The sequence below is a fragment of the Alosa pseudoharengus genome, unplaced genomic scaffold (assembly GCF_046254945.1).
Source record: "Alosa pseudoharengus isolate Yale_2024_CS ecotype anadromous, Long Island Sound unplaced genomic scaffold, YU_APseudo_1.1 YU_APseudo_1.1_scf_9, whole genome shotgun sequence".
NCBI classification, from domain to species: Eukaryota; Metazoa; Chordata; class Actinopteri; order Clupeiformes; family Clupeidae; genus Alosa; species Alosa pseudoharengus.
In genome coordinates this window covers 28,428,640-28,443,639 of record NW_027468881.1, presented here as the reverse complement: position 1 = coordinate 28,443,639, position 15,000 = coordinate 28,428,640, and the positions used below count along the sequence as shown (strand labels likewise).

Below are 15,000 nucleotides of genomic sequence, written 5' to 3'. Positions count from 1 at the left end.
TCAGTTACAATATGCGGTTTGTTCTGATTGGCTGTGCACTAGGGGTGGGCGATATATATCGTCTGCGATAATATCTTGATTGTTGTTTTAACGATGTGCAAATTTACATTATCGAGTATTTAAATTACTTATGGGGAAAAAAACTCTCGAAATCACGCACTGAAGACTCATACATTCCCAGGAGGTAGGCTATGCGGGAGAAGTGCAGCAGAGCAAGTGTCACGTGATCACTAGTGGGTCATAACGTTGTCCCACGCAGCCTAATGTTTATTTTGTGCAGGGAGAGTAGCCTCAGATTAGACATTCTCTGGTAGCCTACTTGGGATTTTATGCGGCTACTTCTGTTCAAGTAGCATTGATGAGACAGTCACATTTTTTCCTACACGGTATTATATGGAGAGAAAACATTAGCCTTTGAGTATTTTAATAGTCAGTTGTAAACAAATAACTATTCTCATGTAACTCTTTTGTAAATGGATTGAAGTTCGCTCTAAATAGCTACGTTTACCGATTATGCTAACCGTTAGCATCTCTATGGGATTTCTCGTATACATTAGCCATAAGCTAACGCATTAGTTTCTATTCTGTAACTTGGAATGCTAGCCTACGTGATTGCTCTAAAACAAAACATAGAAGGAAATAACTGAGATGTAGGCTACTCTGTTGGTCTGCTCTTAGTTTTACAGTGAATCCTATGTAAAGGTTTGAAAGGAACTTCAGCTTCAGACTTTCTCTTGGGAAACTGTTAGGCCTATTCATCTTCTCTAATGTAGCTGGCTAGACCATGTCATTGCCACACACACAAGTGGGGGCAGAATTGGAAATGTGTCATAGGGCTCTATCTTCCGTCCCGGTGCAATATACTCGCGTTTGTCTTTCCTATTTTGCAGTCAGCGCATATTGGAATTTTCCCTCCACAGGTACTACATGCCTGTAAATTAGGGAATTCGATTGCGCCCACGGGGGCGGTTCAGCGAAAAGACAGGGCGTGTTCCGGCGCAAACGTTCACTGTTGATATTTTGCAGTTTCAGAAAACAATTCCGCCACAGACCAGAGGGGTATTTCACAAAGGCAGAATTAAGACATCCAAGATAAGTGATAAAGCGAGGTTTGACATAGCGTTGTCTGGTCATCCTAGCTAAACTCGTTTCACTAACGCCAATCCAAGATGAGTAGGAGCAACTATGTCAAGCCAAGTGTAAGTAATTCAGGATGTGTGCGCGTTCTCGTTTCTGCTCCAAAATGCCCACGGTTGGAATAAAAAAGACGCGGAAAATAGCGTCATTCACACAAAGTGAACCGCTTTTGATATAGACTAACAATGAAGTAAAGTTGTCCTTTTTGGAATGGGGAATCATGGCTATTTCTGTAAAACAGCAGGAGTAGGCGTGGTAGACCAACTGAATGCAAATTTACGTATGCACCCACGTGTGAGTGCTTTCTTGTCTCGGCACGCAACGTCATTAAGAAAGCGCTTACCTCTGCAAAGATGCACATAGTATGATGTACCTTAATATTATACTTGAAAATACCTCCGAGAACTTGCCGCTCCACTTCCAATCAACTACAGTAGGCTATTCATCAAACGCCTATCAATAAAATAAGCAAACAAAGAGTACCTAGGCCTATGTTAATAATTATAAGGCTATCACAATTAAAATAATAACTATATGGTAGTAGGCACACAATCTGTTTTGTTTTGCGAGCAAATACATTTAGCAAATAGTTTATAAATGGAATAAAGCTCCTAAAAAATTAGCACGGAGGTCTGATGTGAATGACAGCTAGCTGAACCAATAAGACGACATAATTACCATTAGAATTAACCTAGCTTGGCTGTTATAGCCTGGTCGGGACCAGGCTAGGTGCAGAGAATAAATCCCCATGATAACTTATGTGCCATCTCTTTTGTGAAACCAAGTCAAGGCTAAATTCATCCAGGATAACCTAAAAATCCCAGCTTAATCCCTTATCTAGGTTTTGTGAAATACCCCTCAGGAACTCCCTGGTCTAAAGTCTGTGGCGAAAATGCAGATGCTATGTTAAGGGCGCATGCATGACCACAGGCCTGCATGAATGAATGCGTTGCACACCAATCTACAGACACCCCCGTGCACAGACGGAAACATTCAAAGCCTTGATAATATTTGTCCATTTCCCGGTTTTGTTCGTGCATTGGTGACCTAAATATTTAGTAGCCTATATAGTACAACATCTACATGCAATATCTTTACAACAACGCCTAATTACGACCTATTAATCTGGACAACTTTATAGGCTACAGCCCTATAAAGGCTAAAGTTACTTTTAGTTTTGTTCCAATTTACCGTTGTAGGCTATGGCTTTAAACATCGCGTACGCTTTAACATCAGCCTAAGCATTATTCCAGCTGCGCTAAGGTTTTAAGCACCATAATTTTGCCTACCTTGTTGTAGCCCATCTGAAATAAGCTTTGCTATGTTCCCTCCATCCTTTCGTTATTTTCAAAAAACGTTTTAAATCCATGATGGCCTTGAAGTCTTGAGTTAGTGAATTAGCTTAAATCAGCTTTTCATGTGCTGTTAACCAGCAACAGATAGTACAAGAAAGCAGCAAGTATGGTTACAATTTCTGTACAATTTCTGTAGTTGCTGCATCCATTCATTATTCTCTCTCCTGCTCAAATAAATGTTGTGCGTGAATTAAGTTGATGATAACGTGTTTACAAACTCTGCTTTACAGAAAATATTGTAAATAGTCTACTGTCACGCAGTTAATGGGATACTGTGCAGAGTTGAAAGTTAGGTCAACACGAAGCCCTTGCTTGGCCGCCTGTGCTGCGCAACGCACACTTAGCTCCTCTCATCTATACAATGTAGTTCCCATTTCTGTAAACCATACATAATTTCAAAGAAAAATATTACCACTCGAGGGAAATCAGTGTGGTGCCATGTGAAAAAATAGGCATAAATCTAGCGTACACATTTTCACGAATCACTGATGTGTTGATGACATAAATTAGGAAATGTTAGAGGACTTAAGGAGACGTGATGTTGAACTGCATGCCGATGCCATTTAAGCCAAATGCCCCAGCGGCAGCACGGGAGAGAAGAGATTAACTGACAGAAGATATGCATTGTCTATAGAGAGGTATATGTTAGATTACATTGTACATTGCAAATATATCACCATGCATTCATAACCTCGTGATTCAGTGAGAATGATCCCAAAACATCGTAAAGTATGTCTTTGTGACAATTCTGTATTACATTTTGTCAAGATGAAAAATCAATAGCTAACTGTTCCCAACTGAACAGTGATTATAGTGCTGTGAACGCTCCTGGCTGCACCTGGCAAATACACCACCATAATAGCAATCAGCTATGGAACAAGTGTGCCTGTTGTTAAAGGGAATGTGAGATGACAGCTCTTTTATTGCACGTTACGCCCAAACCACACCCATGATTAATGTAGCTACTTCAGACAACCCCATTTTAGATTTGCGTCGGGCGCAACAGTCAAATATCCCGCCGGTAAAATAGCATCAGCACCCGAGATCCGCCCACAAAGTGAATAGCGTTTTGCGCAAAGACACTTCCGTTTTAGACCATTAAAATAGAGCCCATAGAGTGACAATGCATTGGTTGATTTGGTTAAAAAGTCACAGGTTAGGTTATTGGTTATTATTGTAATGATGCTATTCGTAAATAATGAGCTGTAAAGTAACTCAGACTTTAACAAAAACATTTTTTTAAAGGATATCGACTAATTATCGTTATCGTCAAAATCACCAAAATATCGAGATATTATTTTTTGTCCATATCGCCCACCCCTACTGTGCACGTACATGCTCTTCTCTAAGGCACTCCTCCTCTCCTCCTCGCTGTCTACGGTGGCAGATGAATGGCTGGAGGTGTCGTCCATCAGCAGGGAGCCGTTGTCCTCTGACTGCAGGGTGGTGGATTGTGTGATCTGGGGAAGAGGTATGCACACTGATCATGTTATGAAATGCAGCCTCAGAGAGAGAGAGAGAGATAGAGAGGGAGAGAGAGAGAAGGGGAGAGAGAAATGGGATGGGGTAATTGTGCAGGTTGCCAGGGTGATGGCCACGGAGCAACCAGATGGCAGTGACTGTGAGAATGATAACACAGACCTGGCTAGGGCATCTTGGAGAGCAAAATTACATGGGTGTAGATGTGTCCGCACACACAAACACACACACACGCTTGCACACACACACACACACAGACACACACAGACACACACACCACACACACACACACACACACACACACACACACACATATTGAGCTGTCCTCTCCTCCAGCTATGTCTGCAGTAACACTCCAGGCTTGGTCTGTGGACACTAATATGGCTACTAAAAACACAGGGTGTACCCAAACAGACAAGCTCTCTATTTGACTTGCATAGCAATGAAGTTGGCCAGATCCTCCAAATAAGCTGGTCCCTATGCTAACAGTTTACACTCTCACTCCCGTCATCTTTGGCATAATTGAGCTGGCTTAGCAGAACGGTTATATAACGTGACAATCGGTGAGGTATCCATTGCACCTTTTCCCAGGAACGCAGCTAAAACAAACCCCAGGCGTAGACCCAGTGGCGTCTGTCCAATCAGAGGGTGTGGACCCGGACACTTTGGCGAATCAGAGGAGTTCATCCGGTGCAAGGGACAGCACTGCACTCTGTCATCCTATTCAGCGGAGAGCTTTGGTCCGTTCATGCCTGACAGGCCACACATCCACCCATGTTTAATCAACAAACATCACTATCTTACACACATACACAAACACACACACACACACACACACACATGCATGGCTACATGTAGACACACACACACACACACACACACACACACACACACACACACACACACACTCCAAACACAGCACACACCACCTCAGGCACCGGAGACCTCTCTATCTGTATTACATTTCAGCTACAGAAAAATATAATATTCTCCCAGAGCATGAGGGCCATTATCTACACATACATGCACACGCACACACACACACATTCTCCCCTCACCACCACCACCACGCTGACCTTCAGAAGAGCCACAAAAGTGGTGTTTACAAAACAGTGTTTTCTAAGGCCTGGCCATCTCCCCCAGTTATTGTGCTGCTGCACATGATGGATGGCTGTATCTGGTGGATGAATGGCCTCTCAGAGGAAGAGCTTTTTGGAGCCTGCAGTCGGAACCAGGAAGTATGGCAACACAGAGGCCTGTTGAGCCATGGCTGTTTACTTTATTTCAAAAGCAGCAAAGCTCATTAGGAGTCTCAGCACACCCACAATGAGGCACAGAAACAAAACAAAAAAAACATACAATTGTTGCAACTTCGCAACACACTTTAAATCCCCCAGATACACAAAACACCTCCAACACAATCACGCAGTCTCCGCCATGTCGCCCTGGTGACCGTGCTGATGGATGACCCCTCTCCATCTCCATCCATCTGCCTCTCTGGCCCTCGCTGCAGGCTCCCTCTGTTTGTTTATCATTAGTCCATTACTCTCAGCTGCCCACACTGTCCCAGTGTTTTGCCCCTGAACAAACACATGCACACACACACACACACATGCATGTGCACGCACGCGCACACACACGCACGCACGCATACACACACACTCACACACGCACGCACGCATGCACGCACACACACTCACATGCACGCACGCACGCACGCATACATTTCACCTCCTCTAAATGCCCAAAGAACAAGATACCTTTTCACATACTGCTCATCCGATACAGCCATACAATTTTAGAAGAGCAGCTATTGCTAAAGGGTGAAATGTGCTTCTGCTGTGCATCACAGACATGCCATGGAGACTTTGTTTGTGTTATGTGGACCTGACCTGCTTTTATATGACGGATGGCAATGGCTGGGTATTAGATGTGCTGAGGGAGTTATTGGGGATGTGCAATGTGTATGTGTACATATAAACCATGAGTAACGTATGGTATCCTATAGAGCAGTGTGTGTGTATGTGTGCGTGTGTCTGTGTGTGTGTGTGTGTGTGTGTGCGTGTGTGTGCGTGCGTGCGTGTGTGTGTGTGTGTGTGCAGTGTCTGCAGACGCCAAAATGAGTGTGTGTGTTAACACTGTGTATTTTTAGGTATGTTTAGATTGCATTGTCATGTCTGTTTGTGTTGAGTATTTAGTGTCTGTTGGCTTTGTGTGCGTCTGGAGCTCCGTGCCTCTCCTCCATCTCCCGTGGCCCACTTTGGAGCTCCCCAGCTGGGCCGACAGGTCTCCCTCGCTGGTCTAATCACTTCCATATGCGTGCGGGACGGCACCCACAAGAAAAGATCCCACTCCTCCGCACTTCTCTCCTCTCTATTTTGCGCTGGCTTTGTTTTCCTAGCCAGAAGCCTCGCTTAATCGGCGGGAGTTTTAATAAAAGCCCAGATCCGGCTTGTTGTTTTTCCTGCAGGAAATTATGCTAAAGTTAGGTAGCTAGAAGAAGAGGCAGAAACTAACTTTTTCTCTCTCTTTTCCTTCCATTTTTTCTTCCACCCACCCTCTTTCTCTCTCTCTCACCCTCTTTCTCTCTCTCTAACTCTCTTTCTCTCTCTCTCACCCTCTTTCTCTCTCTCTCACCCTCTTTCTCTCTCTCTCACCCTCTTTCTCTCTCTCTCACTCTCACTCTCTCTCTCTTGCTGAGCTGTTTGAAAATGTGTGTCTGAATCGTCCGATGTTTGCCTGTGGCTGGGGTACTGTGCTGTGTCAGAGGCATGATGGGAAACCCTCTGTTTGCTCAGCACCCCCCCACCCCCACCATCATCTCTCCTCTCCCTCCACTGGACCGAGCCTGGGTCGGTGTGGAGGGCTTACATATTAATCCTGGAATTTTCCATTCACCAATCAACAATAAACACCCGTCTCCCGCATTCCTGCCTGCGCTGGCGTGCGCTGCGTTGTGCTGCGTTTGTGCTGCGCGGCTGGCGGCGAGCAGCCTGAGATGAGTGGATCGGCTCCGGAGGAGAGGGGAGCACTGGGAAACGTCAGGGCCCATGGCGAGGAGCGCCTAACAGGCCGAGTCAAGCCGCGTGGAGAGGAGAGAAGAGGAGAGGAGAGGAGAGGAGAGGAGAGGGGAGGGGAGGAGAGGAGAGGAGAAAGAGAGGGGGGCGCTGGCTAAAGCAGAGAGCAGTGCTGTTTATTTTCTGTGATTTCCAGAGATAACAGAGAAATATGTATGAGGGCACGACACCAGCATGGCTGACCTGAATTCTCTAATCCCCCCACCCCTCCTCCATCTCTCTTCACTCTCTCTTCACTCTCTCTCTTCACTCTCTATTCACTCTCTCCCTCTCTCTCTCTCTCTAGTTTTGACTCACCCCCTTCCCTTCCTCCTCCACAGTCTCTCCCTCTTCTGCCCTTTCCTCTTGATTCTTTCTCATTTCTGCTCCCCCTCCTCCTCCTCCCCCTCACTCTCTATTTCTCAACCTCCCTCCCCTCCCCTCCCCTCCCCTCCCTTCTCCTCTCCTCCCCTCCTCTCTCGTCTCCTCTCCTCCCTACACTTCTCTTCTCTCCTCTCCCCTCTCCTCCCCTCTCCTCTCCTCCCCTCTCCTCTTTTCTCCTCTCCTCTCCTCTCCTCCCCCTCACTCTCTATTTCTCAACCTCCCTCCCCTCCCCTCCCCTCCCTTCTCCTCTCCTCCCCTCCTCTCTCGTCTCCTCTCCTCCCCACACTTCTCTTTTCTCCTCTTCTCCCCTCCCCTCTCCTCCCCTCCCCTCTCCTCTCCTCTTTTCTCCTCCCCTCTCCTCTCCTCCCCTCTCCTCTTTTCTCCTCTCCTCCCCTCTCCTCTTTTCTCCTCTCCTCTCCTCTCCTCCCCTCTCCTCTCCTCCCCTCTCCTCTTTTCTCCTCTCCTCCCCTCTCCTCTTTTCTCCTCTCCTCCCCTCTCCTCCCCTCTCCTCTCCTCCCTCCTCTTTTCTCCTCTCCTCTCCTCTTCTCTCCTCTCCTCTCCTCTCCTCCCCTCTCCTCTTCTCTCCTCTTTTCTCCTCTCCTCTCCTCCCCTCTCCTCTCCTCCCCTCTCCTCTTTTCTCCTCTCCTCTCCTCTCCTCTTTTCTCCTCTCCTCTCCTCCCCTCTCCTCTTTTCTCCTCCCCTCTCCTCTCCTCCCCTCTCCTCTTTTCTCCTCTCCTCTCCTCCCCTCTCTTCTCTCCTCTCCTCTTTTCTCCTCTCCTCTCCTCTCCTCTCCTCTGCTCCTCTCCTCGGCCAGAGGCAGAGACACACAGTTATGATTGATTCAAACCTTTTAGCCATAGCGCTCACAGAGACTTAACTAAAAACATCATCTCCGCTCTCATTGTTGATGTGAGATTGGGCCATAGGTTGAACTCATTTTGACCCGCAGTCTGGCCGACAAAGTGTGTTTCAGCTTGCTGTTCAGCTGGTAACTAAGCCCAGCACAGAAGAGCCAGAAGTGACCCAAAAGCCAGCTCTGTTCAGACAAACATTCGCTAAGAGAGGCGGCCGTCGCTAAGGCGACGGCTAATGAGGGAGACAATAAACAACCAAACGCTATCAGCCAAAGTCCTAACAGTCCAAAAACACATACACTCACACACGGGCGCTGAGGAGCTACAATATGTCCACCTTAAAACCTATATAAGTAAGTAATCATAATGTACAATTCTCTCTCACACACACACAAAAACACACATGCAACCTCTCAGTGGTTCGTCCGTATTTGGTCCCTTGGGGAATATCCTAATTTACAACACAAATTCAATAATTTATACAATCAGCACATACACACACAAACATGTGCATATCAAAGGCCCCCTTCTTAGAGTGTCTAATTAGCCAGCGCTAACACGCAGAGCTACATCACCCTCATTCTAACCATCTCCAGTGTTTCGTTTCCTCTTGGGCTTTGAGATCTAAGATGGTGGCTGTGAATGTGAGTCATCCATTTGTCAGGCCAGACTGATGTAGAAGAGAACTCTTTTCAGGAGCTAGTTGTGAAATATTCTGCATCTGTATTAATATGCAGAGACAAAGAGCCTGACCATGAACACAGAGTATGTGAAAGTGATGGCCAGGTTATTTCATGAGGTCAACAACATTGCATTGCATGAGATTCTATTATGCCTTTTAGTTTTTTCTGTCTTGTTTGTTTGCTTGCTTGCTTGTGCTGGCATGTGTATGTGCATGTGTGTTTTTGTGTGCATGCATGTGTGTACGTATGTGTGTGTCTGTGCCTTTACTCTGACAGGCAATGAGATGGAAAAGTGCTCAGGTAGAACACTACTTCTTTGTGTAACTTGTGTGTCACTGTGTGTGTGTGTGTGTGTGTGTGTATGCATGGGTGCTCGGGCACATGTGTGTGAATCCAGGCATGATGACTCTGTCTGTGTGTGTGTGTGCGTGTGTGTGTGTGTGTGTGTGTGTGTGTGTGTGTGTGTGTGGATGGGTGCTCGGGCACATGTGTGTGAATCCAGGCATGATCACTCTGTCTGTGTGTATGTGTGTGTGTGTGTGTGTGTGGATGGGTGCTCGGGCACATGTGTGTGAATCCAGGCATGATGACTGTCTGTGTGTGTGTGTGTGTGTGTGTGTTTGCACTAGTAGGTCTTTGTCAAGGAGCCTGGCAACAAACAACCCAAGCCCATAATGTTCCATCTGGTCCTCCTCACACAAACACACAAACACACGCACAAATAAACAAACATCACCAAGGCAGATTGATGGGCAGCAGTCATAACCACACAGCCCAACCCCCCCCCCCCCAGAGAGGAGAGGAGAGGGAGAAGAGGAGAGGGGAGGAGAGGAGAGGAGAAAGAGAGGGGGGGGGGCTGGCTAGAGCAGAGAGTAGTGCTGTTTATTTTTTCACCAAGCCAGATTGATGGGCAGTCATAACCACACAGCCCAACCCCCCCCCCCCCCCCCCCACACACACACACACACCGCGTGTCCAGGCGATTGTCATCTGCTGCTGAGAGAAACAGCTCTCTGGTGATGTGCACAGGGGAGACCTACAAGCGCGGGGGAGCACTGAAGGGGCTCTTTGTCCCCCCCCAGACCCTCTCAGTAGTGGGGACGATGCAGGACACTGACCTGGGTGAGGCCCATGGACGTGGAGCCGTGCAGGGAATCCGACTGGTAGCTGTGGGACTGCAGGACGCCGGGCATGCAGTCTTCAGGGCCGGCTAGGCTGTCCCTCCATTCCTGCACACACACACACACACACACACACACACACACACACACACACACACAGAACACACAGCATGAGTCAGTGTCCTACCACACAAATTGCATTCCAGACCCTTTAACACTGCTTTAACATGGCAACAGTCACTGGACCAGTGGGTCTCCCGCACTGTTTGGACACAGTTTTTCCTGCAGGCATTTGGAGCGTGCACACCCACTGTGTGGCTTCATGGCTCGCTGGCCAGTGCTGACCTGGGCACTCCGAGCGAACATAATCTATCTGCTCCTGTCCCATTCATCAGGGTTAGCGCAGCGGCTAGCAGCCATGTGTGTGTGTATGTGTGTGTGTGCTGCCACAGTGCAGCCCCTGCTGCTCTTTGCAATCAAGTGTGTGTGTGTGTGTGTGTGTGTGTGTTTGTGTGTGTGTGTGTGTGTGTGTGTGTGTGTGTGTGTGTGTGTGTGTGTGTGTGTGTGTGTGTGTGTGTGTGTGTAGCTTGGCGCGGGAGGTCTTTTCAGCGGGACGCATTCCGCCAGGTCAGGCGCTAATCCCTACTGAAGATCTCTGGGTACAGCTGTAAGATCCAGTGGTGGGTGAGTGTGGGAGTGGGAGTGGGAGTGGGAGTGAGAGTGGGAGTGGGAGTGAGAGTGGGAGTGGGAGTGGGAGTGAGTGTGGGAGTTTGCATGTGTATGAACTGAAGTGGACGAGGAGGCAGGGCTGTAGGACGGTTTTTCTATGGTCTTGGACTTGTCTTGGTCTCTGCCACTGGTCTTGCCAAATGTGGCTTTTGGTCCCGACCGACTCCAGGTGTCTTTATTATGTTTATAATAATATTGGAGGGAAAGGGGAATGGCTATACTTATAAATCCTGGGTGTTGTGACACTGTTTTTGCTTTTAGATCAACAAATAATAACCCACAATGATTGTCTTGATACTGTCATGCATAAGACTTTTTTTTCCTGTCCTGGACTCGGTCTTGGACCCGAACCTCTTTGGACTCGATCTTGACTTAGTGGTCTTGACTACAGCCCTATGAGGAGGAATGCCAGGGTGCCTGATGCATTTCATTGCATGTACTGTATAAGTGAGGGTGTGTGTGTGTGTTTGTTTGTTTACGTATGTGTGTATGCGTAATGCGTGCATGCTGCTCCACACCCCTCACCAGCTCTCTGTCTCTGTCGGCCAGGATGGTGAGTTGCTCGTCGGTGTTGGCCCTGGCGTAACCCCCCTGCTCTAGCCCGTGCCTGGACAACATGCTGCCCTGCGGCGTTGCCAGCGGCTGCGGCTGCTGGAAGGGTGGGGGCACCTGGGGCCTGCTGCCCGCCTCCGGCCGGCGGACCTGCCGCTCTCCCCCTTACCGCCCGCACCTCCTCCACCTCCTCCTCCTCCTCCACCTCCTCCTCCTCCGGCGGTGTTACTGGAGCTGCTGCCTCCGGCAGCCCCAGCGCTCAGCTTGCGCACCGGGTTGGTCAGCCACTTCTTGAGGGTGCTGACGGAGCGGCGCGAACTCGGCGAGCTAGGGGCCGAGGCGCCACACGCTGCCCCCGGGGGAAGCGACGCCACCGAGGTGGAGATGCTGCCCTCACTGCCCGCGGCCGAGTACGAGTCTACAGAGAGAGAGAGAGAGGGAGAGAGAGAGGGAGGGAGAGAGAGAGAGAGAGAGAGGGAGAGAGAGAGGGAGAGAGGGAGGGAGAGAGAGAGGGAGAGAGAGAGGGAGGGAGAGAGGGAGGGAGAGAGAGAGAGAGAGAGAGAGGAAGAGAGATGTTAATGATTACTCCTTTCTTCAACGATCACATGAATCACGGACACCTAAAAAGGCCATTCCTCAACTACACATACGCTATGGTCAAGAAACACCAACCACATAAACACATACATTCAGGTAAACAAACAGTAGACCTTTGTGTGAGAGTGAGAGCACAAGAAAAAAGAGAGGGGAGAGAGAGATTGCACACTTTTGCAGAATAATGGGAACAGTGTGGCAACATGTTTGCACTGAGAGGCATTAGAGAGCAAGTGGGTGATAATGCAAAAATAAAGTGAGAGGGGGATTGAGAGATTTAACTTTCAATAAACACCCAATCAGAACGAGGAGCCGGCAGGGCAACAAACAAAATATTACAGATTAGAGATGAGGTAGGAGTGCAAGCAGGAGAGAGAGAGAGAGAGAGAGAGAGAGAGAGAGAGAGAGAGAGAGAGAGAGAGAGAGAGAGAGAAGAGGACAAAATGCAAATACAGTGCTGAGAGGGAGGGCTGAGGATTAAGCCAGCAAAACCCATCTCAGCAGATGAGAAGTGGAGTAGAATAAAAAAAATTATGCCTTTCACCACACACACACACACACACACACACACACACACACGGTGCACGTAGCCGCCACCACCCCCACAGCTGTGATATACTCTCCCCACAACACTCGCACTGGGTCACGGGTCAGCCATGTTTCCCGTCTCCCTGGTCCTCCAGTCCAGAAGGCCGTGGTCAGAGCCTCTCTCTCTCTCTCAAGCAGCCCCAGCTGCCCCCTCTGGCCAGCACAGTTGCCACGTGCGCTGGGGGCGGAGGGATGGGAGAGGGGTCTCCTTGTCACTGACCACATGACGCGTCTCTGTGGCAGTGGGTCCAAGCACACTTGGAGGCGTTTTGCGTTTCAACACTGTGCCGTCGTGTGACCCAGAGGAACTAAAAATAGCCCCATCACCCCCCCCCCCCCCCTTGAGCGCAGCTGTCTGTGTGTGACTGTGTGTGTGTGCTGTCTCACAGAGCCTAGGAGAAAAGAGGGGGGTGGTGTGTATGTGTTTGTGTGCGTGTATGCTTTGGTGGTTATGTGTGCAGGCATGTGCATGTGTGTGTGTGTGTGTGAGTGTGTGTGAGAGAGAGAGAAAGAGAGAGAGTATGGATGGGTGGAGGGAGAGTTATGAACAGGAAGCACACTTTAATCCTTACTGAGAGGAAGGTCATTCTTGTTTTTCTGTGTGTGTGTGTGTGTGTGTGTGTGTGTGTTGTCTTTCTTTCTGCCTCCTCCCTGTTCTCCCCCCCTCCCTTTTTCTTCTCCTTCTCCCGTGACCCCCCAACTCCCACATCCACCCCTCACCCCTCCTGCTGCGCACCCCCCCCCCCTCCCTTCTTCCTGCTACTGTCTTGTTTTATCAGTCCGCTTTTGGGACAGGAGTTCACTTGCTCGACTCACAAACTTCCACATCCGTCCACTGGACACCCCCCTCTGATTCCACCCAGTCAGCTGATACAGTCTCTCTCGCTCTCTCTTTCTTTCTTCTCTCTTTCTTCTCTCTCTCTTTCTCTATCTCTCTATTTCTATATTTCTCCCTCCCTACTCTCAATCCCTTTCTCTACCTCACTCTCTTTCTATCCCTTTTGCTCTCTTTCTCTCTTTACTCTTTATGTCTCTCTCTCTCTCTATCTCTCTCTCTCTCTCTCTCACGACATAACCCTGCCGTCCACTGCAATAAAAACATCCCCATAAAACACAGGCGTCGGCAAAAAAAACCCGACCAAGCGTCCAGGAACACTAATTACTCAAATCCATCATGGCCGCCGCAACGGGAGACCTGACCACAGACCTCAGGCTCCGCGTGACTCTCCCGAACGCCATGACGTCAACAAATGAAAACATTTGACCAATAAATTACATCCAGAGCACACCGCCAGACAAAACGATATCTCATGGACATCGGTTGGGCTTGACAGTGTTATGGATAGCGTTAAGTTACCGTGATCAAAGACATTTTGTTTAGAGGGTGAGTTTTATTTATCTCACAAAAGCCGCTTCCAGCACTTTCTTGGCCCCTCGGAGATTCCAGTGAAATGGATGCCGGCCACTGTGGACTGGACTCTGGACTGAACTGTTACACAGAGCATGTGGGAGCTGTATGCTGCCTGCTGAGATGTTGAGTCCGTCTCAGGTCAGTCCAGCCCGGCTGACGTGTGATCCAGTGTCATCAGAGGGCCGTGTCAGTCGGTTCATCCAGCACGAAGTCTGCCCACTCCCGGCTTCCATCCTGCCATCTGCCCGCTCCTCTGCTGGACGTGTGAACAAGACGGCAAGCCACTCCTGCCTGGGTTCCAACAAGGCGAAAGGGAACATTCCTTCCTCTCCACTCCACTCCGGTCCGGTCCAGACCTGAGACTGGCCCACTCGCACAATGGAGCCACGACTAAGCTAGCGGCATAAATCACCAGTGGCCGGCCTGCTTTTGTCGTGTGCACCAAAAATGGAAGTTTATCTGAATCGGGGCCTTGACAATGACCTTAAGCCCCCGGACAATGGGCCATTGTGTTTTGGGTATCCTCGAGAAATCAATAGACCCTGTTCACATCCAGAACTTTATAGAGGGACAGATACATATCTTAAATGTGTTGGTGTAAACACAGAAATCTGGAGCGTGGTTAGCCCAGAGAGTGGACATGGCGTTGAAGTGCGCTGAGCCCATGTCCAGCAGCGGCGGTGTCACACATGGGGATTTGTGGGTAAGATGATTAAGTCATCAGGGCAGGGATCAGAGCTGTCACAGCGCAGGCTCTGGAGCCCAAGGATGCCAGGACACGGGCACCAGCCCCTCAGTGCCAACATGGCACACTCAGCTCACAGCACACAGGGCTCACAAGGAGTAAACCAAGGAACACACACACGCACACACACACACACACACACACACACACACACACAAGCACACACATACAAGCACTCAAACAGCACAACACACAACCAAATAAACAAATAAACAGACTGTATAAATGCATTGACTGGAACAGAGGGGGCTCTTTATGAAAGAAGAGCCTCTTAATGTGGCTGTGGTTGGCTTGTGTGACAGATACTGTATG

The 15,000-nt window shown here is 48.9% G+C and overlaps 2 protein-coding genes across 2 annotated transcripts in view; both read right to left on the bottom strand.

Annotated features, from left to right (window-relative positions):
- LOC143115237 (rho guanine nucleotide exchange factor 25-like) overlaps positions 1 to 11,509 on the bottom strand; it is a 32,747-nt gene extending 21,238 nt beyond the window's left edge. Inside the window, exons 1-3 of the mRNA XM_076277205.1 lie at positions 11,324 to 11,509; positions 10,067 to 10,177; positions 3,828 to 3,952 (exon numbers count right to left, since the gene is read on the bottom strand). Of these exons, the coding sequence (XP_076133320.1) occupies positions 3,828 to 3,952; positions 10,067 to 10,177; positions 11,324 to 11,416 (329 nt within the window). The 5' untranslated portion in view covers positions 11,417 to 11,509. The remainder of the gene's footprint in view (positions 1 to 3,827; positions 3,953 to 10,066; positions 10,178 to 11,323) is intronic.
- Positions 11,510 to 14,626: 3,117 nt separating this feature from the next.
- LOC143115291 (uncharacterized) overlaps positions 14,627 to 15,000 on the bottom strand; it is a 46,973-nt gene continuing 46,599 nt past the window's right edge. The window contains exon 4 of the mRNA XM_076277263.1: positions 14,627 to 14,760. Coding sequence (XP_076133378.1) covers positions 14,627 to 14,760 — 134 coding nt within the window. The remainder of the gene's footprint in view (positions 14,761 to 15,000) is intronic.